Genomic DNA, 22,797 nt, shown 5'->3' with positions numbered 1-22,797 from the left:
ATTTTCAGTAATTTTAAGAGTGATTCATTCCTTCATTTAATATATATATTCACTGATTATTTGTGCTAAACTGAACTCAACCCTGTAGATATTTACTATAAAGAAACACACCCAATTTCTCACAGATTGGTGTCTATCTTTAGTTGAAATCTATGACTGTTAGCCTTGATTCCTTTAGCATTGTTTCTAGTATAGGAGATAAGATTGATGTTTTTAAATTTTGCTTTTTTAAAAAATAATTCTAATGCTTTTATTTTTGTTTTTAAGACTTTGTTGGCCTCCATTTGACCAAAAAAGTGATACTGAATTCCGGAAACATTGCTGTGATTGGTTAAAAAAGATTTCTGTAAGTATTCTCTTTCTGGAAGATGCAAACTTTAAGAAGTTGAAAACTGCATTCATTTTTTTTTTCTGGCTTTATTTAATTACGCAATTTTTTAGAGGTGAAATCTTTTTAATGCTTATATCCTAACAGTATAAACAAGGAAGTATTAATTAGAGTAATACTTTTTGATGGTTTTGGTTGGCATTTTTTATATTTCTAGGAAACCAGCTTTACTGGCTGGGTGCATAAGAGATAGATTTTCGAGTTCCTGGGAATTTGTGTTACAGTTTTTGTTTAAAGAAAACTTTTTTGACCATAGATTATTTTAGCTTATGTCCCCAAATAGTATCAATAATTGTGGCTTTATATTGTACTTTTTTTTGAGGAAGATTAGCCCTGAGCTAACTGCTGCCAATGCTCCTCTTTTTGCTGAGGAAGACTGGCCCTGAGCTAACATCCATGCCCATCTTCCTCTACTTGATATGTGGGACGCCTACCACAGCATGGTGTGCCAAGTGGTGCCATGTCCACACCCGGGATCTGTATCGGCGAACCCCGGGCTGCCGAGAAGCAGAACCTGTGGACTTAACTGCTGCACCACGAGGCTGGGCCCTGTACTTATTTTTTGTGACCAAGTCTACCAAGAATTTAGAAAGATTCAAAAATTCAACTTTGGTTCAAATGGAATAATCCTGATCAATCCTGTTACGATTCAAAAATAGTATGATGTAAATATAAAGCTTATTGTTGATAAGGTCTTCAGATTGTCTTCTCTCTTTTTTTCCATAGGCTGAATGTGGAAGTAGCTTTCCTCAAGTTGTCGGCTCACTATTTCTTTCTCCCGGTGGTCCTAAGTTTATTCATCTGATGTATCATTTTGCAAGATTTGTTGCAGTAAAATATATAAAAACCCATTCTAAAAGTAAGTTAAGCTTATAGTAGGCATTTTTCTGTTTTGATTCTTAAATTTTTGTTCTTCTTCACAATTTGTAAATCATCAAGAGATTTTATTAAAGCAAGGTAAGATAAAAACATTAATTTAACTCAAAAAACAGTTAATATTCTACTGGAACTGTAGTCTGAAATCCCTTCATAATGAACATAAGTAATTATTCAGATTATTTTATTGTGTTCTAATACAAGTGTTGGAAACATTTTCTATATAAGGCCAGATAGTAAATATTTTAAACTTTGTGGACCACACAGACTCTCTGTTACATACCTCTCTGGTTTTTTTTTTTAAATACAGCATTTTAAAAATGTAGAAAGCATTCCTAGCTTGCTGACCTCACAAAAATAGCCAGTGGGCCCGATAAGACCTGCAGGTTATAGTTTGCCTCTAATGCACTGTATTAAATGTTGTGTCAAATTTGTTTGAAATTTGTTTTGGCTACTGGCAATGTGTTTGAATTTTCTTGTTAGAAATTTCTGTGTTAAAGGAATTTGATCTATTTGCTAATTTATAGAAACAAAATATTGGGATGTTTATTTTCTTTAAGTTCTTTTTTTTTAATATATATATATTTTTAAAGGTTTTATTTTTCCTTTTTCTCCCGGTACATAGTTGTGTATTTTTTTTAGTTGTGGGTCCTTCTAGTTGTGGCATGTGGAACGCCGCCTCAGCGTGGCCTGATGAGCGGTGCCATGTCTGCACCCAGGATTTGAACCAGCGAAACCCTAGACCGCCAAAGCAGAGCACGTGAACTTAACCACTTGGCCACAGGGCCGGCCCCCTAAGTTCTTTTTTTTAGTGCACATATTATGTCTGTATGTTTTACTTATTTTGAATGGATAACATTTCTCAAAAATCAAGAGGTGAAAAGGCTATCTTCCTCCCCTGTTCTCTAACTACATAGTTTTCTTTCCTAGAAGCAGTCAGTGTACTCAATAATACAAATAAATATGTATAGTTTCTTTTTTTTAAAACCCTAAATGGTGACAGACATCTGGTTTTGAATTTTGTGTTTTTAACATAACAGTATATATTGGAGATCATCCCATGTCAGTTCACAGAGCTTCATTATTCTCGTTCTCTTTCTTTAGAACTGCGTATTTGAATGGATGTACCATAATGTATTTAATCAGTCTTCTGCCGACAGACTTTTGACTTTCTTAATCTTTTCTTACAAGAACAATGCTACAGTGAGAAACTTTATACATATATCAGTTTGTTTATGTTCAAGTGTATATATTGTGTGTGTGTGTGTGTAAATCCTGGAAGACAGTTTCCTTGGTCAAAAAAATTGTGCACTTGTAATTTGCTGTTATTACCAGATTATCTTCTGTAGAGATTGGATAATTTATACCTCTATCATCAGTGTGTGGTGAGTGTCTATTTTCCCAGAGGCTTACCAACATTGTGTGTGATCAGACATTTTTACCTTTTCACTCTCATGGGTTAAAGTTGAATGTCAGAGTAGTTTTAATTTGTTTTTCTCTTACTGTTTAGTTAGATTGAAAATAGTATCATATATTTAAGAACAGTTTATACTCTTTTTATACTCTATGTTCATATGCTTTGTCCATTTTTCTCAAGTTATTGATCTTTTTTATTTGTACAAGCTCTTATTTGTTGTTCTTTCTTTGTGATGTGACATGTAAACCTTTTTTTCCAGTTTATCTTCTGTGCATGATTTTTTAAAACATGTACATGTCATGTTGATTTGGAAGTATTTGCATATTTTAAATTTAATGTAAAATAAGTGTTTTACGAGTTTTTCTATTAGTAATGATCCAGTCCAATTACATGTAACCCAAAGTATTTTATATAAAATATATGTGTTTGGATTTAGCAAGAGTTTATTTTTCATAAGGCTTCTAAGCATGGGTTGCCCTATTTTTGATTTAGAATAATTCCAGACAAGTCTCTAGACTCCGTGTTCAGTCTCTAGATGACTTCTACATTCAGTAAACTCGTCCCTATTAAATATTTAGAAATTGTTTGTGGTTTTTTTGGGGAGTCATGCTAGGACCTGGATTAGTAATGTTAAGTGCAGTGTGGGGTCCCTTTTTCCCAGAATATCCATTTTTATTGTATTGAACAATCTTAAAGTAGAATTTATTACATTTATTGCAGGTAAAAACTTGGACGCTGAAATATTTGGATGGATTATTCTCAAGGCATGCTTTGATCTAGTGACATAGCCAATAATTACTTGAGAAATGGAGACTGATTTTATTTGGTCATCCTGTCCTCTTGGTCTTACTAGGAAAAAAAGCTGAGGGCAGCAGTGGAAGAGACATGATCTCACCTCATCTCTTTCAATTGATTTCCTTCCTTAGTTGTTAAAAGATCCTGTTAAGAAGTTGAAGTTGCTCATGTGTAACAATGTATTTGTTCTGGATATATCAAGCTGTGATAATAAGAATTATTTTGGGAAAAAAATTATTTTGGGCAGATGGACTCTAAAAGTTTTTAATTATGTAAAACAAGTCAACTTCAGCTATCCTCTTTTAGTTGCCTACTTTAAAAATAGGTCATCCTTGCTTTTGTTGAAATTGGTTGTATCTTTTTTTGTATGTGGTACACTAGCTTTTTTTTTTTTCTTTTAAAGATTTTATTTTTTTTCCTTTTTCTCCCCAAAGCCCCCCGGGTACATAGTTGTGTATTTTTAGTTGTGGGTCCCTCCAGCCATGGCATATGGGATGCTGCCTCAGCATGGCCTGGTGAGTGGCGCTGTGTCCGCGCCCAGGATTCGAATTGGTGAAACACGGGGCCGCCGAAGCGGAGTGTGCGAACCTAACCACTCGGCCATGGGGCCGGCTCCCTGTGGTACACTAGTTTTTAAGGAGTTGTTAATTATATGAGGCTGTTAATCTCTTAGAATTAAAAAAATTCAACATTTTTGATATTTATTAGCTTGTTAAAGTTTCTTGTGATCTTGTGTTCCATCTAGATTCTTCTATACATTGTGCAGAGACATTTAACGTAAAGCCACAAGATTTGCACAAGTGCGTTGCCAGATGCCATGTAGCACGTAGCAGATTTTTACAAATTTTGCAAAGAGAAGATTTTGTTACTCGAAAATATCAGGAAAATGCACAGTAAGTAATACTTTGGTAGTTAGAAAATGAACATTCCTTTCTTTTTGAACAACCATCATCAGTATGCCTTCGGTGGCAATAATCCATGCCTGTTTCAACTGCCCTGGCTGTTATCTTTCCATTTTAAAGCCAGATAACTTCTGAATAAAATGTTCTAAAACTTTAGTTATATTGTCAATGAAAGTTTAGAGAAAAGGAGAAGATCACTTTAGTTCAAGAATTCAGTTTTAGGTGTTTTTTCTTTTTTTAACATGTATATGCATTTTTAAGCTGTAATTATAATGTTCATTCTATTTTGTATCCTTTTTTCTCTTGGTATTTCATTCTGTAAATTTTTCCATATTGCCATAGTGTATTACTTTTAATGTCTACTTAATACTTGAGTATCTATTAAATAGGTATTCCTTCAAGTAGATATTCCATAGTTTCTTTAACCATTTCATATTATTTTATATTTAGGTTTATCTATTCAGCAATTTTTTTTGAGTTACTTCTATCTGCCAAATATTGTTTAGGCACTTGTCCTATATCATTAAACAAGACGGGCAAGGTTCTTACTCTCAAGAAATAGATTGAGTCTAATTTTTTACAGTTATAAACAACTACAGTAAGACAACTTTTTACATGCTGTTTCTATTACGAAAGCTACAAAATCCTAGAAATTGCCTTAAAACTGCAGTGTTGCCTGGGTGTCTGATATAACATTTAAATTTATCTCCTAGATATGTGTGACAGGGATAAGAGAGCAGAGTAGTCTTACTGACCTCCAACATTTTTACTCGAGCCAGAGAGTTTGGTGCCAAGAAATCTTGGTCCATTTCGATAGCCAGTGTGTTAGATCACTCCTGTAACTCTTAGAGGGAGTCTCGAGTCCTTTAGCGGGCTGCTGGGTGCTTTTGGAAGAGTAGTCTTCAGAGGCCTTGATGAACGATATGAAATGGGGAAAATATCAAAGTAGGCTAAAACAGTTAATTGTAATGGAATTATAGTTGGCATTTTGTATATTTTCTTGCAGATTGTCAGTTAAACAAGTACGAAATTTGAGATCAGAATGTATAGGACAGCAAAACCAAATAAAAAAGTAAGTGACTTTTAGAGCTGTAACTTGTCTTAGATATTAGCTTAGCTCCTGCATTTTATACATAAGGAAACTGAGAGTCCCAGAAACATTAGTTAAAATAATGTATCAGTAGCCAGATGATGATAGGACTAGCACGTAATTCTGATTCCTAGTCCAGTTCTAATAAATTATTCTTGCTTTGAACTGAAATTTTATTTTTGTTTTTAATTGGAATGGTTGTTAGTGGGTGGGTTTGCAGATCAGGTACTTCTTTGGATGGTAAATTACTATGCAATTTTTAAAATGACTAATGACATTTAATTTTTTAACTAGAATGGAACCCTATGACGAACAAAGTAATATACAAGAGAAAATTCAAAAGGTGAGACAACTTTTGAAGGGAGGAGTTTATTCTTTCTTTTGTGATATGCAGTGTTTGCTTACTGAATTGGACTCTTAACATTCTTTTCATCCTTTATTTTTGTAGTCCTGTTACTTTTTTTATTTTACTCATTATTAGTGCTGTATAAAGGCATCAACAGGGTACCTCTAAATGCTTGAATGTAATGGAAAAATTAGCATATAGTTTATAAGACTAAATATGTACAAAAGCAGTTTTAAATATGGTTAATTTAAAATCTTTCATGCCAGCAAGAAAAGTCCAGCTTGATTGTAACTTAATCAGCAGCATTAATTTATCTGAATAAAATACATTAACTAATGGGAGATGATAAGTATGGAAGAAAAATGAGAAGTCACATTGAAGCTGGCTTGGCAATAGGAAGGAATCTGGCAGACACAAATGATCTGAGGCTTTTAGAAGCTGCCTTTGACGTGGGATAGAAGTATTTTCTTAAGGCTTCTTTGTATTTGGATGAAATCTCTCTCAAGCTTTTTGTTCGGATTCTGTGATCAAGCTGCTTTGGGTATTAATTTGTCTTCCCAGGCACTTTGTCACTGGAAAAGGTAAGTGGCCTCCTCAGGAAATCATTATTCATTCATTCAGTGAATATTTATTGATCACTTGCCATGTCCAGATGTTCTTCTAGATATTAGAGCTAGAGCAATGAAGAAAACGGGCAAAGTCAGTTTCTTCTTGGAGCTTCCAGTTATTCCATGAACAGTTTTGTGAATATGAATATTCCTGTTACTGAACTCAGTATCTTTGATTGTAAATTTAATAGGTTGCTGTCAACCTCTCCTGAGTTTGGTTAATGTTGTTCAGTTTCCCTGAGTCCAGTCAATTTTCAGCCATTGACAAGATGAAATTTCTAGACTTGAAAAATCTGAGAACCAGGTCCTGGATCTTTGTAAGTTCACCCACGAAATTCCATCCTGTGAGACTCCCAGCCAATGAGTCTTCCTTTGGGGACAACTTTACCTTGTACTGTAGGAAGACACAGACACTAACATGTGTATGGTTGTATTTCCCCACCTCCCTCCCACTTTTGTAAATTCTGTTGAGGCATAATGTATGTACAAAAAAGTGTAAAAATCATCAGTGTATAGCTTGATACAGTTTCACAAAGTGAACACATGCAGGTAACCAGCATCCAGTTTAAGGAAGAGAATGTCACCAGCACGCCAGAAGCCTTGAGCCTCCTTTCATTTATAAGCATTTCCTCCAAGAGTAAACACTCTCCTCACTTCTTACACTAAAGATTAGTTTTGCCTGTTCTTGAACTTTATATAAATGGGAGTGTATACAATATATTCTTTTGTTTTTCTGTTTGACTTCTTTCACTCATTCTCTTGTGTATGTAGTTGTAGTGTGTTTATTCTCATTGCTGTACAGTGTTCTATTTTATGAATATAGCATAGTGTGCTCTTTTTACTCTAGGTAGACTTTTGGGTTAATTGCAGTTTTTGACTATTAAAGATAGAAGTGCTACGAGTATTCTTTTTTTTTTTGCTGAGGAAGATTTGCCCTGGGCTAAAATCCATGCCAGTCTTCCTCTATTTTTTGGTATGTGGGCTGCCAGTGCAGCGTGGCCACTAACAGAACAGTGTAGATCTGTGCCCAGAAACTGAACCTGTGCTTTGAATTGGAGCATGCCATTAGGCCACCGGGGCTGGACCACTATGAGGATTCTTAACACATGAATTTTAATGAACATAGTTTACTGTATGCCTTAGATGCTTTGCTCTTAAAAAAGCATCATTTTTCACATTTTATCTTTTTGAAACTTGAATGATTCTTAAAATTGACTGTAGTGGTTTTTTTTCTCCTGAAAATCTTTTATTATTTCTCCCTGAAAAATCTCCATTAGATTGGTGGCATGTCAGAATACAAGAAATGCTAATTGCATCTTGGTAGAATAGGGTTTCTTAGATTGGTTTTGGAAATTGTAGTGAGATAGATTCTCCTGAGAAATTCCTTAGTGGTTTTTTTTTTTTTTTTAAAGATTTTATTTTTTTCCTTTTTCTCCCCAAAGCCCCCCGGTACATAGTTGTGTATTCTTCGTTGTGGGTCCTTCTAGTTGTGGCATGTGGGACGCTGCCTCAGCGTGGCTTGATGAGCAGTGCCATGTCCGCGCCCAGGATTCGAACCAACGAAACACTGGGCCGCCTGCAGCAGAGCGCGCGAACTTAACCACTCGGCCACGGGGCCAGCCCCCCTTAGTGGTTTTTTTTTTTGTTTTTTTTTTTGGTGAAGAAGACTGTCCCTGAGCTAACATCTGTTGCCAATCTCGCTCCTCTTTTTGCTTGAGGAAGATTGTTGCCAAGCTAACGTCTATGCCAGTCTTCCTTTATTTTGTATGTGGGATGCTGCCACATCATGGCCTGATGAGCAGTGTAGGTCCACACCCAGGGTCCAAACTCATGAATCCTGGGCTGCCAAAGTGGAGTGCATGAATCTAACCATTACGCCACTCTGCTGGCCCTGAGAAATTCCTTAGTTTTAAAGCCCTTTTGGAAGTAATATCAGTGCTTATAGACAGTTAATTAGTATTCTCACCAGGTCATTTGAGGAAGACTTCATTTGTTCCGGGGAGTGGGCATGTATTTGTATCTTACATTTCTTTAATGTATGTACAGATTATGTGTAGACTTCAATATTTTGTTTGTCTCTGTTTTCAAAGGTCCGGTCTTTGTGGGCTTCAGTGAATGAAACACTCACATTTTTGGAAAAAGAGAGAGAAATTGTTAGTTCAGTACTTAGTCTCGTTAACCAGTATACTTTAGATGGAACTGACGTTGCTATCAACATTCCCAGGCTCTTACTTGACAGAATTGAGAAACAAATGTGTCAGGTAAGTATTTGATATTAAGGAAGATTTTGGGAAAACTCCCTTCACATAAGTATTTTATATAATATATATTGTTTTTCTTACATTGTTTTTCTACTGTTCTCAGAATTTATTTTTGTGAGTATATCTAGTAAAAGTTTCATAAAAAGGGCCACTGTTTAGGGTGTGTATGTTTATATGCATCAATTTTTATCAATTGTCTGTTCCTTGTACGGTGCTGCATCATACAGTGTGGATGGTAGGAGGTTACTTGGCAGGAAGATGATACAGTACTAGTTCTTTATAAATATTCAAAGAGAGCAGCAATCATCTGTCTCCTAATTGCTAAATGTCTTTTTTTTTTTTTTAATTTTTAAAGTTTTAAAAATTTTTCCTTCTTCTCCCCAAAGCCCCTCCGTACATAGTTGTATATTCTAGTTGTGGGTCCTTCTAGTTGTGGCATGTGGGATGCCACCTCAGCATGGCCTGACGAGCGGTGCCATGTCTGTGCCCAGGATCTGAATGGGTGAAACCCTGGGCCGCCGAAGTGGAGCGTGGGAACGTAACCACTCGGCCTCGGGGCCGGCCTCACTAAATGTCTTTTTAAAGAGTCTCTAGCCGCTGGTTTCTCTTTCATCTTCATGCTATTAAGTAATTTAAAGTCTTTCCTTCCTTTAGCTTTTGTGACCTCAGTGTCTCTGCTGTCCTGTGATTTTTCAAACCACTCTTCACAGTTTTTTCTATTGGATCCTTTTTCTGTCTAACTTTTGAATGGAAGTGTTCCCTATGGTTTCTTTAATGCCCCCTTTTCTTGCTCACATTATGAATTCATCTGTATTTTCTTATCCAGTTCTGAGACTTCATCAGCCTCCTGTACAATAATCCTCTCAAATTGGTGTTTCCAGTCTCTTCCCTTCACCCCAAACTCCATCAAATTATTTCTACTTGCTTATGGGACATTTCCGTCTGGATAGCTTACGTTTGTTTCTTAGTAAAATTATAGTTTATTAAAGCATCTACTATATGCCAGGTATTGATTATAGAATAGGGGATACAAAGACAAGAAATCGTTGTGGCCCTGAAAAGCTTTCACTTTAATAGGTAATGTGACAGGCGCTTCCAATTCAGAGTACAGAAAAATCAGGACCTGCAAACTCAGATTCCTAAAGAGGCTAGGCAGGTAGTATGTATGAATGAAGTACACTAATTGTAACAATGGGGAGAAAGTAGGAAGTGATAAGGTCTTTGGAGAAATAGTAATTTTTATGTGAAATCTATGATGTTTAAAATATTGGCAACTAATTCAAATGATTTTAAAACACTGAAACTGTACAGGCCAAATAAACATGCCTAGATTTGGATTCAGTCTTTAGGGCGCATCTGTCTGCAACTTTTGTTAAAACATGAATTCATGATCTTTCTCCAGACCTGCTCTCTCTCCTCAATCTTTATTTTGCTTTCCATTTATTTGCATTACTTTTATTCTGGTATTCAACTTTTTGCATAGTATAAAAATGTAGCATGGCATGTTAATTCTTCTACAGTAGTTTTCTTTGGACCAAAATTATTTATATAGTTTTATTTTTAGGTAGACATTTTATTTTTTTCACTCTTCTTTAACATAAATATATTTATGTAGTAGTTTATCTTTTTTTGTCTCTGAATCCTTAGTTGCACATAGGAAGTGTTTATGAGGCTGGAAACTTGAACCTCTTAACAGTTATTCAGTTATTAAATGAAGTCTTGAAAGTAATGAAATACGAACGTGGTCAGGCTGACCCAGCACCACTGACAATAGACCTTCGCGTCATTGAAAAGGAGACCAAACTTCAGAGAGCAAGACTGTCAGATCTGAAGTATATGAGGTACACTCAAAAGATCTTCTGTTAATTTATCGCGGGGAGGATTAGGGTAGTTTTGACAGTTTCTCAGCATACCTTGTATAGTTAACAACTCTTTAGCTTTGGCAAAATGTGTGAAAATCTTACTAGTACTCAAAAACTTTGCACCATCAACTCCGAGAGACACATGAAGTATAAAGGAAAACCAGTGTGCTTTTCTTTTTGTCTGGAATAAATTATTTGCCCTGAGTGATAATTCTTTATGAAATAATTTTAACTTTTTTGTAGCTTTTCTTTTGTGGGGTCTACTAATAAAACTAGCCCTTAAAAAATTCTTTTATTTGAGCAGAGTGACTGGGAGGTATTGGCTGCCTTCAGGAGTGGACAGAGAGTGGGAGTAGAATTTCGATTTGAGTTGAGAATCGGGAAAGAAATTGTATTTTATTATTTAATTTTTTTAAAGATTTTGATTTTCCTTTTTCTTCCCAAAGTCCCCCGGCACATAGTTGTATATTCTAGTTGTGAGTGCCTCTGGTTGTGCGGTGTGGGACGCTGCCTCAGCATGGCCTGAGGAGCGGTGCCATGTCCTCACCCAGGATCCAAACCGGCGAAACCGTAGGCTGCCGAAGCAGAGCGCGTGAACTTAACCACTTGGCCACAAGGCTGGCCCCAGAAATTGTGTTTTAAAGATAAATGGGGTGAAAGGGGTAGAGTGGCACATGTGTACGGTGATGGATGGCCCCTAGACTTTTGGCGGTGAAGACGATGTAGTCTATACAGAAGTCGAAACACAGTGATGTACACCTGAAATTTACATAATCTTATCAACCAATGTGACCTCAATAAAAATAAATAAATGAATAAAAATAGTAAATATTTAGCAGCAAAAAAAAAAAAAAGATAAATGGGATAATAGATGTATGATTGCTTTCTGGTCTTGAAAAAGTATTTTAGATTATGAATGTTCACTGTGAGAATTTATTCAACTTATATGTGCTGTATTGGTTGAACTTTCAGTTATATTTTCTTCCTCTTCTCTACAAACTATTGTGTTCTTAAAATTTACTTAATAGCTTTTTTATGTATGCATGTTTTGAATGAAGTTATTTTTTATGCCATCGTAGGTATAAACTAAAAGAAGAGCTCACAACTATAAGACATTCTATTGCTGAAAGACAAGGAGAATGGCATAAAAAGTGGAAAGAATTTCTTGGGCTGTCTCCTTTCAGTCTAATTAAAGGTTGGACTCCAGTAAGTAAGGTTACCTTGCTTTTTGGAGAATAGTTTAATATAAGGCAATCTCTTCATTTATCATGTTACAAGTGACCTAGAAATGCTATGTGTGTGTATGTTTGTCATCTTTGCATCTCAAAAGTTTTTGTTTCTTTAATTTTTCTATATTCATATTAGAGTATTCACCAAACTACTGTTATGATTTATAGGTAATATTTTTAGAATGAGAGAATTGTATTAAAAAAGAAAATGAGACATTCCTCTTGATGTTTACTCTTAACATTTGAGGCACAGTTAGAAGACAAAGTTGTTCCCTTGTTCCTAATATTGTACTCCTTGGTTTAAAAATAGTTATAAGATAATTTAGATGCTTGGTAATTCTCTTTTTTAGGGAGGGAATAATCATCCATTCATAGATTAACTTAGTGTTGTTATTGTGGTAGTGAGTAAAATGTACATATTTAAAAATTAGGAATTCTTTGTTTTAAGGCTGTGGATCTTTTACCGCCTATGTCTCCCCTTTCGTTTGATCCTGCCTCAGAAGAAGTATATGCAAGGAGTATTCTTTTACAGTATCCTGCTTCACTTCCAGGTTGGTGGTTTATTTTTTTCTCTTTTAAACTTTCTTCCCATCAGTATTTCTCACTATGATAACGGTTCCTTTGCATTCTTTCTTGTTTTTTTTCCCCATTTTTTGTGATGCTGAAATGTGTGTAGCATTTAGTAAATTCACAGAGTTATGCAACCGTCACCACTGTCTAGTTCCAGAATATTTTCATTGCCTCAAAAGGATACCTCGTTCTGCTTAAGCAGGCACTCCCCATTTCCCCCTCGCTCGGTCCATAGCAGCCACTAGTGTGTTTCCTGTCTCTATTTTGCCTATTCTGGATATTTCATATAAATGGAGTCGTATAATATGAAGCTTTTTATGTCTGGCTTTTTTCACTTGCACAGTTTTTCACTTTGCACAGTGTTTTCAAAGTTCATCCAAGTTGCAGCATGTATCAGTACTTCATTGCTTTTTATGAATACCTTCTGTTGTATAACTAAACTACATTTTGTTTATCCATTGATCAGTTGATAGACATTTGGGTTGTTTCCACCATTTGGCTATTATGAGTAATGCTACTATAAACATTGGTTTACAGACTTTTATGTAGAAGCCCACGATTTTTTAACATGAAAGATTAGTACAGTAATTGCCTGAATACTTAGCACATGTTTCAACAATTAACATCTGCCATATTTGCATTATATATTTGTATTTTTGTATATATGTATGTTTGTATTTTTGCTCAACCAAGTAAGTTCTAGACATTGTAACACTTGATTCTAAGTGTTTGGGCATGCATTTCCATAAAAATAGGGACTTTCCTCTGTAACTGCTGAGTAATATCACACCTAAAAAATTAACAGTAATTCTCCAATATCTCATGTTTAATTTCCTCAACTATCATACCATTATTACACCTAAAAAATTAATTTCTCTATAATATCTAATATCCATTTCTTGTTCAGTTTCCCCTATTGCCCAGTACTTGTGTACAAGAAATTTCATTGGGTTCAGTAAATGTTAGGTAGATAGGTGGGGTAATAAGTGAATAAAAAAGGTATGAATTATATAGCCAAGCTGGAGCAGGTAATACATATAGGCTGTAGTTGAGTTCAGGCAGGCCAGAGGCCATGGCAGCAGTTTAGCACTGGAGTTAGGAAGAAAAGCGGGAACACATCTGGGGTAGGTGATTGGTTTGGGAGTCAGGTGTATGTGGAGAGAACAGTGGTTGGGAAAGATCATAGAAGACAGCAAGGCTCGGGATAGGAGTAGACAGAAGAGAATGAAATGAATGAAAAAGAGCTGCAGACAGCGTGACTTAGGACGATAGAATTACTTTGATAGCTCTGGCATGTTGGGTTGGCACTGTGCTCCCTTCAGTTTGGAAAGGGCCTTTGCCCTCTCACAGACTTACTTGAGGCCCTTTGAAACCATGGCATTGTCCTCATGTCCATTTGGAGATTTCTGTATCAGCCTGGAAAGTGAGGGCCTGTTTGTTTGTTCAGGAAGTCCATTTAGAAGTTCACATTTTAGAAGTGTTTGAGAGGTTCTTTGGAGGTAACCCTCTCTTCCAGACATTGCAAAATTTGTACTCTTGGGATTCCCTTTTTTTCCCCCCAGGGTAGAGCCTTGATCTGAGCTGGGGGACCTTACCATTATTTTATACTTTTAGTAGTAAAACAGCTTTTTTTCCCCTCCTACACTTTACATATTACATCTTACTTGAAGTAATTTTCGTTTAAATTGTTTTTTTAAATTACATTTCAGCATGTTAAAAAGTACAAGGAATAGTTTAAATATCTGTTTACTGAACATTCTTTTTTGTCAAAGCTTTGCAATATTTGCTTTAGATTCCTTTTTGAAATACATATATAGTTAATCCTTGGGTATCCATCTGTCCTTGCCCCATTCTCCCTGCATTTGTGGATATAACCACTATCCTGAATCTTATGTTTATTCTGATCTATGTGTATAAAAATAATTTCACTACATATGTGTATTTCTAACTATATGTGTTACTGTTCTGACGTTTTAAAGTTTATGAATAAAATTCCTCTTATTATACTGAAAAATGTCCTTTGTAGATGTTTATTTTTTGGACCAGGATCCAAGGAAGGTTCACTCATTGCATTTGGTTGTTTTGTCTTCTTAATTGGCTTTTGTTGTAGAATAATGCCCCACCCCTTTCTTTTAATGACATGGATAGGAATTGTTCTTAAAAACTGTTGTGTATTTAGATTTATCAACACATTTACTGATTTTTTTTTCTTTTTGGTCAAGAATACTCATTTTGTTCTACTCCTTTTGAGATGTATATCTTGAAATGTATCCTTTAGTTCTTTTAGCAATAGATCCTGAATAGTAAAATCTCTTAGTCTTTCTGTGAAAATGTCTTTATTTTCACTTATTCCTGACTGATAGTTTGGCTGGATATAGGATTCTAGATCAACACTTACTTTTCCTTAGGACTTTGATGATGTGATCTCATTGTTTTCTGCCTTCTGTTATTTCTGATACTTTTTAAAAAAAATTTTTTCTTCTTTTTTTTTTTTTTTTGAGGAAGATTTGCCCTGAGCTAACGTCTGCCACCAATCCTCCTCTTTTTGCTGAGGAAGACTGGCCCTGAGCTAACATTCATGCCCATCTTCCTCTACTTGATATATGGGACGCCTGCCACAGCGTGGCTTGGCAAGTGGTGCCATCTCCACACCCGGGATCTGAGCCAGCAAACCCTGGGCCGCCGAAGCGGAATGTGCGCACTTAACTGCTGTGCCAATGGGCTGGCCCCTAAGATTTTTTCTTTTTCGTTTTCTTTTCCTCCCCAAAGCCCCCCAGTACATAGCTGTGTATTTTTAGTTGTGAGTCCTTCTAGTTGTGGCATGTGGGATGCTTATTTAATGTGAAGTCTCCTATCTTCATTCTGGAAATTTATTCACTAATATCTCTTCTAATACTGCCTCTCATTCTTTTGATCTTTTCCTTCTGGAACTCTTATTGTCGAGACTTCTCATTCTGCCCTCCATATGTCTTCTCGTTCATGTTTATAACCTCTTTGTAACTCTGGGCTGCATTCTGGGTGATTTCCTTGGATTTCTCTTATGGTTCACTAATTATCTCTTTAGTTATGTTTAATCTCCCTTTTGACATGTTCCTTTAGTATATAGTTTTCATGAATGTACTTTTCATTTGCTTTTTTTCCAAAACTGCCTGTTCTTTGCCATGGTGTAATCTTATTTCATTATGGCTTCTGTTGTTTCTTTTTTGCTAATCATTTAAAATGTACTGATTTTATCTTTTTACATTTTTCTGACATCTCTGTGTTTCAGCTACTTGTGCTCCTATATGCCCTGCCTGCTGATTTTCATAGTTGTTTGCTTCCTATTAAAATATTTGACCTTACCCTCAGCTTTAGTCGGTCTCCCCACCCCTGGAGGAGTCGTGTGGGCCCTGGGTTGTAGACTGGTTTCTCAGGGTGGCATAGGGGCCCAGGTGTTTCCCTTGGACTAGACCAGTTAATGTCTTCGGTTTGGGATTCCTACAACAAATAACCAATGTAATTTTGCATTTCATACCTCCTTTTGCGTACGCTAGGAAGGTTTGAAATTTCTTCTCTTCTTTTTTTTCACTCCAGGACTCCAGGTGTAGACAGCAAGCTTCCCTGCTACTTCCCTGGTCCAGTTGGCAGGAGTTTTATCATCTCCTTCTTAGGGGCTGAGCAGCCTTTGCGGTGTTCTGGCCTTCTGGCAGTCTCTTATAGCCCAGCCTGAGTGGCCTGGGTTGGCCTTGATGTCATGTAGGCATTAAATCTCCATTGCGCAACCCCTGGAGTCTGCCTCATTGAGCCTTCGTTTCTCAGTTTGAGCTTATACCATTCTGATCATGCTGTCCATCTTAGGTCCTGGCACATGATGAGTTTTATTTTTTTTAGGCATTCCTTTTTTTTTTTTTTTTTATGTTTTATTTAGCAGTTCTCGTGTGTTTATGGTAGGAGTCAGTGTCTGCTTCAGCTTGATTTGTTTTGTAGTGGTGAGTTCAGTTCTCTTTTTACCTTCTACAATAGGGCACCTGTTGTATCTGTCCCCTCCTTTGCTGTGCTCGCATCTTAAGTGCTGTAGTTTAGTTTTCGTATTTCTTACCTCTGATTGTGTTCTGACTAGCTACTCTGCCTCCAGTATTCTACCTATTCCATATTATTAATAGCTGTCAATGATCTTTCTGTAATGTAAATATGATCCTTTTCATCTCCTGGTGTAATACACAACAATAGCTTCCTGTTACCTTTAGAAAACAGAAAAGAAAAAAGCTCTAGATGTTTTTTCATTCAGCAGCTTTTACCATACAAACTTTCTTACATACCAGAACAAACGTGCATCAGCTCTGCCTACCAACACCAGATGATGTTTATGGTTGTGTTGTAATAATTTTAGTTTATGGTTGTCAACTAGGTTTGTGGTATAGTTGTATTTGTGCTCATTTTTTAAATGTTTTATAATTATCAGTAATTCTATCACCATTAGTAGATGCAAAAGCATAAGGTATTGAAAATGTTATAAAGTGGCATACTATTATGATGGATTAAAAGGAAAACTTTACATGGTATACACATTGGCTTCTTACATAGTAAGACTTGGGACACATGTATAAATAGGGAAAGTCTTTCAGAAGCTAACATGTTGAAAGAGGAGCCCTGGAATATCAAATCCTCTGTAATCTGGCCATAGCTTTCTTCACCAATCTCATGTCCTACCATGCTTCCACTGGATATACCCTATGCTCTAGCATAACAAACTTGTACCTTATTCTCTCAGTACCTTCATGCCTTCTTCACATCGTTCAGGTGGCTTTCTGCCTCCTTGCGTTCTGTGTATATTTGTATTCTAATACGATAGCAGTATACCATAATTCTCTACTCATCAATAGTTTTCCCTGGACTAACTCCTTGAAGGCAGAGTCCCCATCATTTATTTCTTTCTCTCTTTGTTAGTACAGTAGTGGCACATAGTTATTCACTGATATGTTGAAGAATAGATGCGTTAGTTGACTGATGTCATTAGATGCTGGGCTGAAATATACTAAGTACTATAGCTTTTTGGCCTTGGTAGTTTATTTAGTAATTGCATGATATGTGTATTTAGATGTGAAGCATGGCTATATAATGCTGGAGAATTATGGACTGTCACTTTTTTGGAAACGTGGTTTAGTATGAGCTGTCACTCTTTTTTAAAGCCTATTATAAGATATTCTCTCTTACTGTCCTCCCTATCACTTTACACTTAACATATTTTTTTTTGAGGAAGATTAGCCCTGAGCTACCATCTGCTGCCAATTCTCCTCTTTTTGTTGAGGAGGACTGGCCCTAAGCTAACATCCATGCCCATGTTCCTCTACTTTGTATGTGGGATGCCTACCACAGCATGGCTTGCCAAGCGGTGCCATGTCCCTATCTGAGATCCGAACCAGTGAACCCCAGGCTGCCGAAGTGGAACGTGTGCACTTAACCACTGTGCCACCAGGCCGGCCCCTATGCTTAACCTTTGAATAAATGTATTTTCCTATTGGCATTCATATTTTTCTGATTTTCCTCTGTTTTCTGTTTAGAAGTTGTAGAATTTCAAGAGATCCCTGAATGTTATAGAATGTATAAACATAATTAAAGAGTATTTAATTTTTATATTCCTTTAGATACACCTAAGCAACATAAGCAAGGAAATGATTGCAGAAGAGCCAGTGATATGCTAGGAACTGTATGTGATCTAGCCAACAGGTAAAACAAATTTAATTTTCATATTGACTTTTTTCCCTTCGTTAATTTAGTCCCATCTCTAGCCAGTTTCCGAGCTTCTCTGGTATGGGATAGTCCATAATTTTCTTCTGTTTTACAGAAGACTATTTTTTCACTGTGGATCCACGTTTTCAGGAAAGATTCACCATTTCTGATGCATGGGCGTTTTTCCCCTCTGTTCTTTATCTAAATGTTGGGATTCATGGGGGTTATCTAATTCAGGAAAAAACATATATGGAAATTATCTAATGCAAGTTTGGGAATTTTTGCCTATTTGTGTCTGTGAGCTTCTTTGAAACCTTTTATGGCTAACTAAATCTAGGAGTTTAGGAGCCTTTGGGACCATCTAGTCTGGTAGTTTTCAGACTGCATTCTGCTGCACCCTCTGGTGCTGTGGAGGAATCTAATTTAGCTTGTGGCTTGTCCAACCCTTTCCCACCTCAGCCTGAGCGGCTAGCTCTTTTATCTGTGTTATATGTTGGGGTTTTTATATGCCATTTGATTAAAAAAAAGTTCCATGCTTTAAAAAAAAACCCAAAAAACTGGAAGACTTGATTCAATGTAATCCCAGAATTTAACATATGAAAAAACCAAACCTCAGTTTATTGTAACTTTCTTCAGGAGTGTTCGTGTTTTCTTTATTGCCTGTTTTCTTTATTATGCCATTTTGGCTCTTAAAATGGATGCCAGATTATATAGGCAAAAATCTCTAGATGTATGTAATCCACTTGGGGAATATATTTATTCTTTATTGAAATTGTTATTAAGTAGAAATCAAACAGACATACTGAACAGATTGCTTTATTGTTTCGTTTTTTCTGATTACACTTTGACCTAAATAGGGGTTTCTCAGTCCAACTTCCCCATGTAACTGAGGCACAGATATGGAAACAAAATACTTAGGACAATTCTGAATTTTAAATGAATTGACGCACTCTTCATTCTATACACTCTTAATAAGTTATGTTAAAACACCATACCAAGAGTCAAAACTTCTCTGTGAAACTGAGCTATTGACAGCTTCCTCTGCGGTAATGTTCTGGTTCACAGGAGGTCAGGACTACTTTTGTAGGAATTATATTTTTATTCTTAGATCTGGATGTGATGTTGATTTTCTGAGTACTTAGAGGAAAATAATGAAGTCTTTTGTGAATACCTGGTGTTGAAGAGATAGTAAAGTTGTTGGGCCTGCCCATTTTACTCATCGCAGTTGTTCTTAAAGCTAGAGGGGGATAGCTGGTGCTTCCCAGTATCAATTCTGCTTTTGGTTTGTCTTCCCTTGAGAGAACAAATTAAATATTTTGATTAAGGGCTCTTGCTGGACTAAAGATTGATTAAGTCAGATTTTTTTTTTTTTTTGAACTCCATTGACCCTCAAGATTCTTCTTTGAAGTAGAATTTTGTACCAAGATGTACTGTCAGAATTCTGCAGGAGTCAGACTCTCAGCCCCTAAGAATTTAGTTCAAATAGAATTCCCTTAAAGGATACCATCAACAAAATGAGAAGACAAGCTAACAACCGGGAGAAGATATTTGCAAACCATATATCAGATATGGGGTTAGTATGCAAAATATACAGAGAACTCATACATCTCAACAACAAAAAAAACCTAACAACTCAATTAAAAAATGGGCTAAAGGTTGGAATAGAGATTTCTCCAGAAAAGATATGCAGATGGCCAGTAGGCACATGAAAAGATGTTCAACGTCATTAACTGCCAGGCAAATTCAAATCAAAACTACAATGAGATATCACCTCACTCCCATCAGAAGGGTTATAATTAACAAGACAGGAAACAATAAGTGTTGGAGAGGGTGTGGAGAGAAGGGAACCCTCATACACTGCTGGTAGGAGTGCAAACTGGTGCAGCCACTGTGGAAAGCAGTATGGAATTTCCTCAGAAAATTAAGAATAGATCTACCGTATGGTCCAGCTATCCCACTGCTGGGTATTTATCCAAAGAACTTGAAAACACAAATACATAAAGATACATACACCCCTGTGTTCATCACAGCATTATTCACAATAGCCAAGACATGGAAGCAACCTAGGTGCACATCAAGGGACAAATGGATAAAGAAGATGTAGTATATATACATAATGGAATACTACTTAGCCATAAGAAGTGATGAAATGTTGCCATTTGTGACAACATGGTTGGAGCTTGAGGGTATTATGCTAAGTGAAGTAAGTCAGAGGGAGAAAGTCAAATACAGTATGATCTCACTCATAAGTAGAAGAGAAAGACAACAACAAACAAACACATAGCAACAGAGATTGGATTAGTGGTTACCAGAGGGGAAGTGGGGAAGGAGGAGGATGGAAGGGGTGATTAGGCACATGTATGTGGTGATGGATTGTAATTAGTGTTTGGGTGGTGAACATGATATACTCTACACAGAATTCAAAATACATTATGATGTACACCTGAAATTTATATAATGTTATAAACCAATGTTACCACAATAAAAAAAAGTTCTCAAAATAGGAAAAAGAACTTACAGTAAATATATTTTGATTTCCACATTTATCTTCAAGCTCCTGGATCTTTTAATTATCTTCTGGGATACTTTATTTATTTATTTATTTTTGAGGAAGATTAGCCATGAGCTAACATTTGCTGCCAATCTTCCTCTTTTTGCTGAGGACGACTGGCCCTGAGCTAACATCCCTACCCATCTTCCTCTACTTTATATGTGTGACACCTGCCACAGCATGGCTTGGTAAGTGGTGTGTAGGTCCATGCCCGGGATCCAAACTGGCGAACTCTGGGCTGCCAAAGCGGAACGTGTGAACTTAACTGCTATGCCACTGGGCCAACCCCTTCTGATACTTTAACTATAGATTTGGGATATTGAGGGGCGGTAGGGAAAGGCTTTTGGTGACAAGGGATAAATACTTAATAGCGTATGAAAGATTATTACTGCTTGATAGCAGAACAGAAGACAGGTGAAGAGTTGAGTTACTGGGATGTGGAAGTAAACTTGTTGCTGAGAATTCTTTACTGTAAAAAGTATTTATTAATAAAATATTTTATTAGTAATGTGTAACATGGGTAGACTTTTTAGACTTCCGGTTTTCCCCCAGTTTTTTTCCTCTATCAAAAGTATGTTGCTTTTTTTTATTTTGGAAGTACTGTTTTCTTAGGATAAATTCCCACAATGGGATCAACACCCTTTCTTTTTTTAAGATTTTATTTTTGCTTTTTCTTCCCAGAGCCCCCCGGTACATAGTTGTGTATTTTTAGTTGTGGGTCCTTCTAGTGGCATGTAGGATGCCACCTCAGCATGGCTCGATGAGCAGTGCCATGTCCGCGCCCAGGATTCAAACTGGTGAAACCCTGGGCCGCCGAAGCAAAGCGTGTGAACTTAACCACTCGGCCACAGGTCCGGCCCCCAACACCCTTTCTTTTTATCTATTCCGGTGCTAGGATTTCATGGGCCTAAGTTTTGGCATGGCAAGTGGATTGAGAGGACTGAGTCAGGGCTGCTTTAAAGTTGTCTTGGGTTGAGATCCTAGCAGGGCTAATAGCATGTTGCCAATTCAGAAATGAGAAAGAGAAAGATATAGAACGTTTCCATTTTTCCTTACTATGAGGCTCTGCAAGAATGATTCAAATAGAAAAATTTGGTGGTATCTATAGAACCTCATCCTTCAGTGACGTTCACTCATTGATTGTCAATCAGTTACAAATAGATATTGCACTACCAACACACTACTGTGTTAGCCTTTAGGAAGACATAATCTTTGTTTTCAACGAGCTCACCGTCTAGTGGCATCAGTCCACTGATTGCTGGCCCTGCTTCAGAGGAATTTTGGAGTTTTTTTTTTTGAGGAAGGTTAGTTCTGAGCTAACATCTGCTGCTGGTCTTCCTCAGCAAAGAGGAACATCCATGCCCATCTTCTTCTGTTTTATATGTGGGACGCCTGCCACAGCATGGCTCGACAAGCAGTGTGTAGGTTCACACCTAGGATCCAAATCAGTGAACCCCAGGCCACTGAAGTGGAGTGTGCGAACTTAACCGCTGCATCTCTGGGCCGGCCCCACTTTTTGATCATTTTAGCCTTAAGTTTTTGGAAAAATTAAGATAAAAGTGTAGTAGATGATTAATTTTTTTCTTTTGATATCTAGATTATATCCTGTCGAGGCAAAGTTGAAGCTTGAGCAATTTCAGTGAATTTCGAGTTATGTTTGGAAGGTAGATGAATGATTCCAAGAAGGGCATCTTTGAAAAAGCATATTTACTATTATATAAAATATTTGCAGAGCTGTTACTTTTGTACTTCTGGCTATGAACAGAAAGCAAGGCACCCACGGTGCTTGATGTTGAAAGTGGTCTCTGGTAATCTTGCCTTTCATGTTACCTAGAGTGGGAAAGCTTCTGGCTAGTGCGCACCCCCAATCTATATTTGAATTTGAAAGCTCTTTCAAGACGAACCTAAAGTTATTACTGTTTTGAAGGCTTTAAAAATTTCGTAACTTATTTTGTAATTATAATGAAAAGATGCATAAAGTTTTTATGTTGTCCAAAGGGGCAAGAGAATCTAAGAGGTTAAGAAATACTATGTGTAGAATGCAGCAAACTGAAACAATAACCTTATGACATTATTGTAATTGTAACGTATTTACTTTAGAGCAAAATTCAGCATAAGAGAAACTGATTTTGGAGATGAAATAGCAAAAGAATCTTAAAGGAAAATCTCTGCTACACTGAAATTGTGTGATCT

General features: G+C 36.6%; 1 protein-coding gene across 7 annotated transcripts in view; it reads left to right on the top strand.

Moving 5' to 3' along the window:
- The window catches only part of HAUS6 (HAUS augmin like complex subunit 6), a 40,133-nt gene that overhangs the window by 6,000 nt on the left and 11,336 nt on the right, over window positions 1-22,797 (top strand). For all 7 annotated transcript variants that reach the window (XM_008530055.2, XM_070589765.1, XM_070589764.1 and 4 more), the window contains exons 3-12: window positions 268-346; window positions 1,115-1,247; window positions 4,222-4,369; window positions 5,385-5,450; window positions 5,763-5,811; window positions 8,513-8,683; window positions 10,331-10,524; window positions 11,625-11,751; window positions 12,223-12,325; window positions 17,969-18,050. In XM_008530055.2, coding sequence (XP_008528277.2) covers window positions 268-346; window positions 1,115-1,247; window positions 4,222-4,369; window positions 5,385-5,450; window positions 5,763-5,811; window positions 8,513-8,683; window positions 10,331-10,524; window positions 11,625-11,751; window positions 12,223-12,325; window positions 17,969-18,050 — 1,152 coding nt within the window. The remainder of the gene's footprint in view (window positions 1-267; window positions 347-1,114; window positions 1,248-4,221; window positions 4,370-5,384; window positions 5,451-5,762; window positions 5,812-8,512; window positions 8,684-10,330; window positions 10,525-11,624; window positions 11,752-12,222; window positions 12,326-17,968; window positions 18,051-22,797) is intronic.

This window comes from Equus przewalskii, chromosome 22 (assembly GCF_037783145.1).
Source record: "Equus przewalskii isolate Varuska chromosome 22, EquPr2, whole genome shotgun sequence".
Taxonomy (NCBI): Eukaryota; Metazoa; Chordata; class Mammalia; order Perissodactyla; family Equidae; genus Equus; species Equus przewalskii.
Note: the sequence above shows the minus strand (reverse complement) of the source record. Positions and strands in the feature narration are given on the sequence as shown.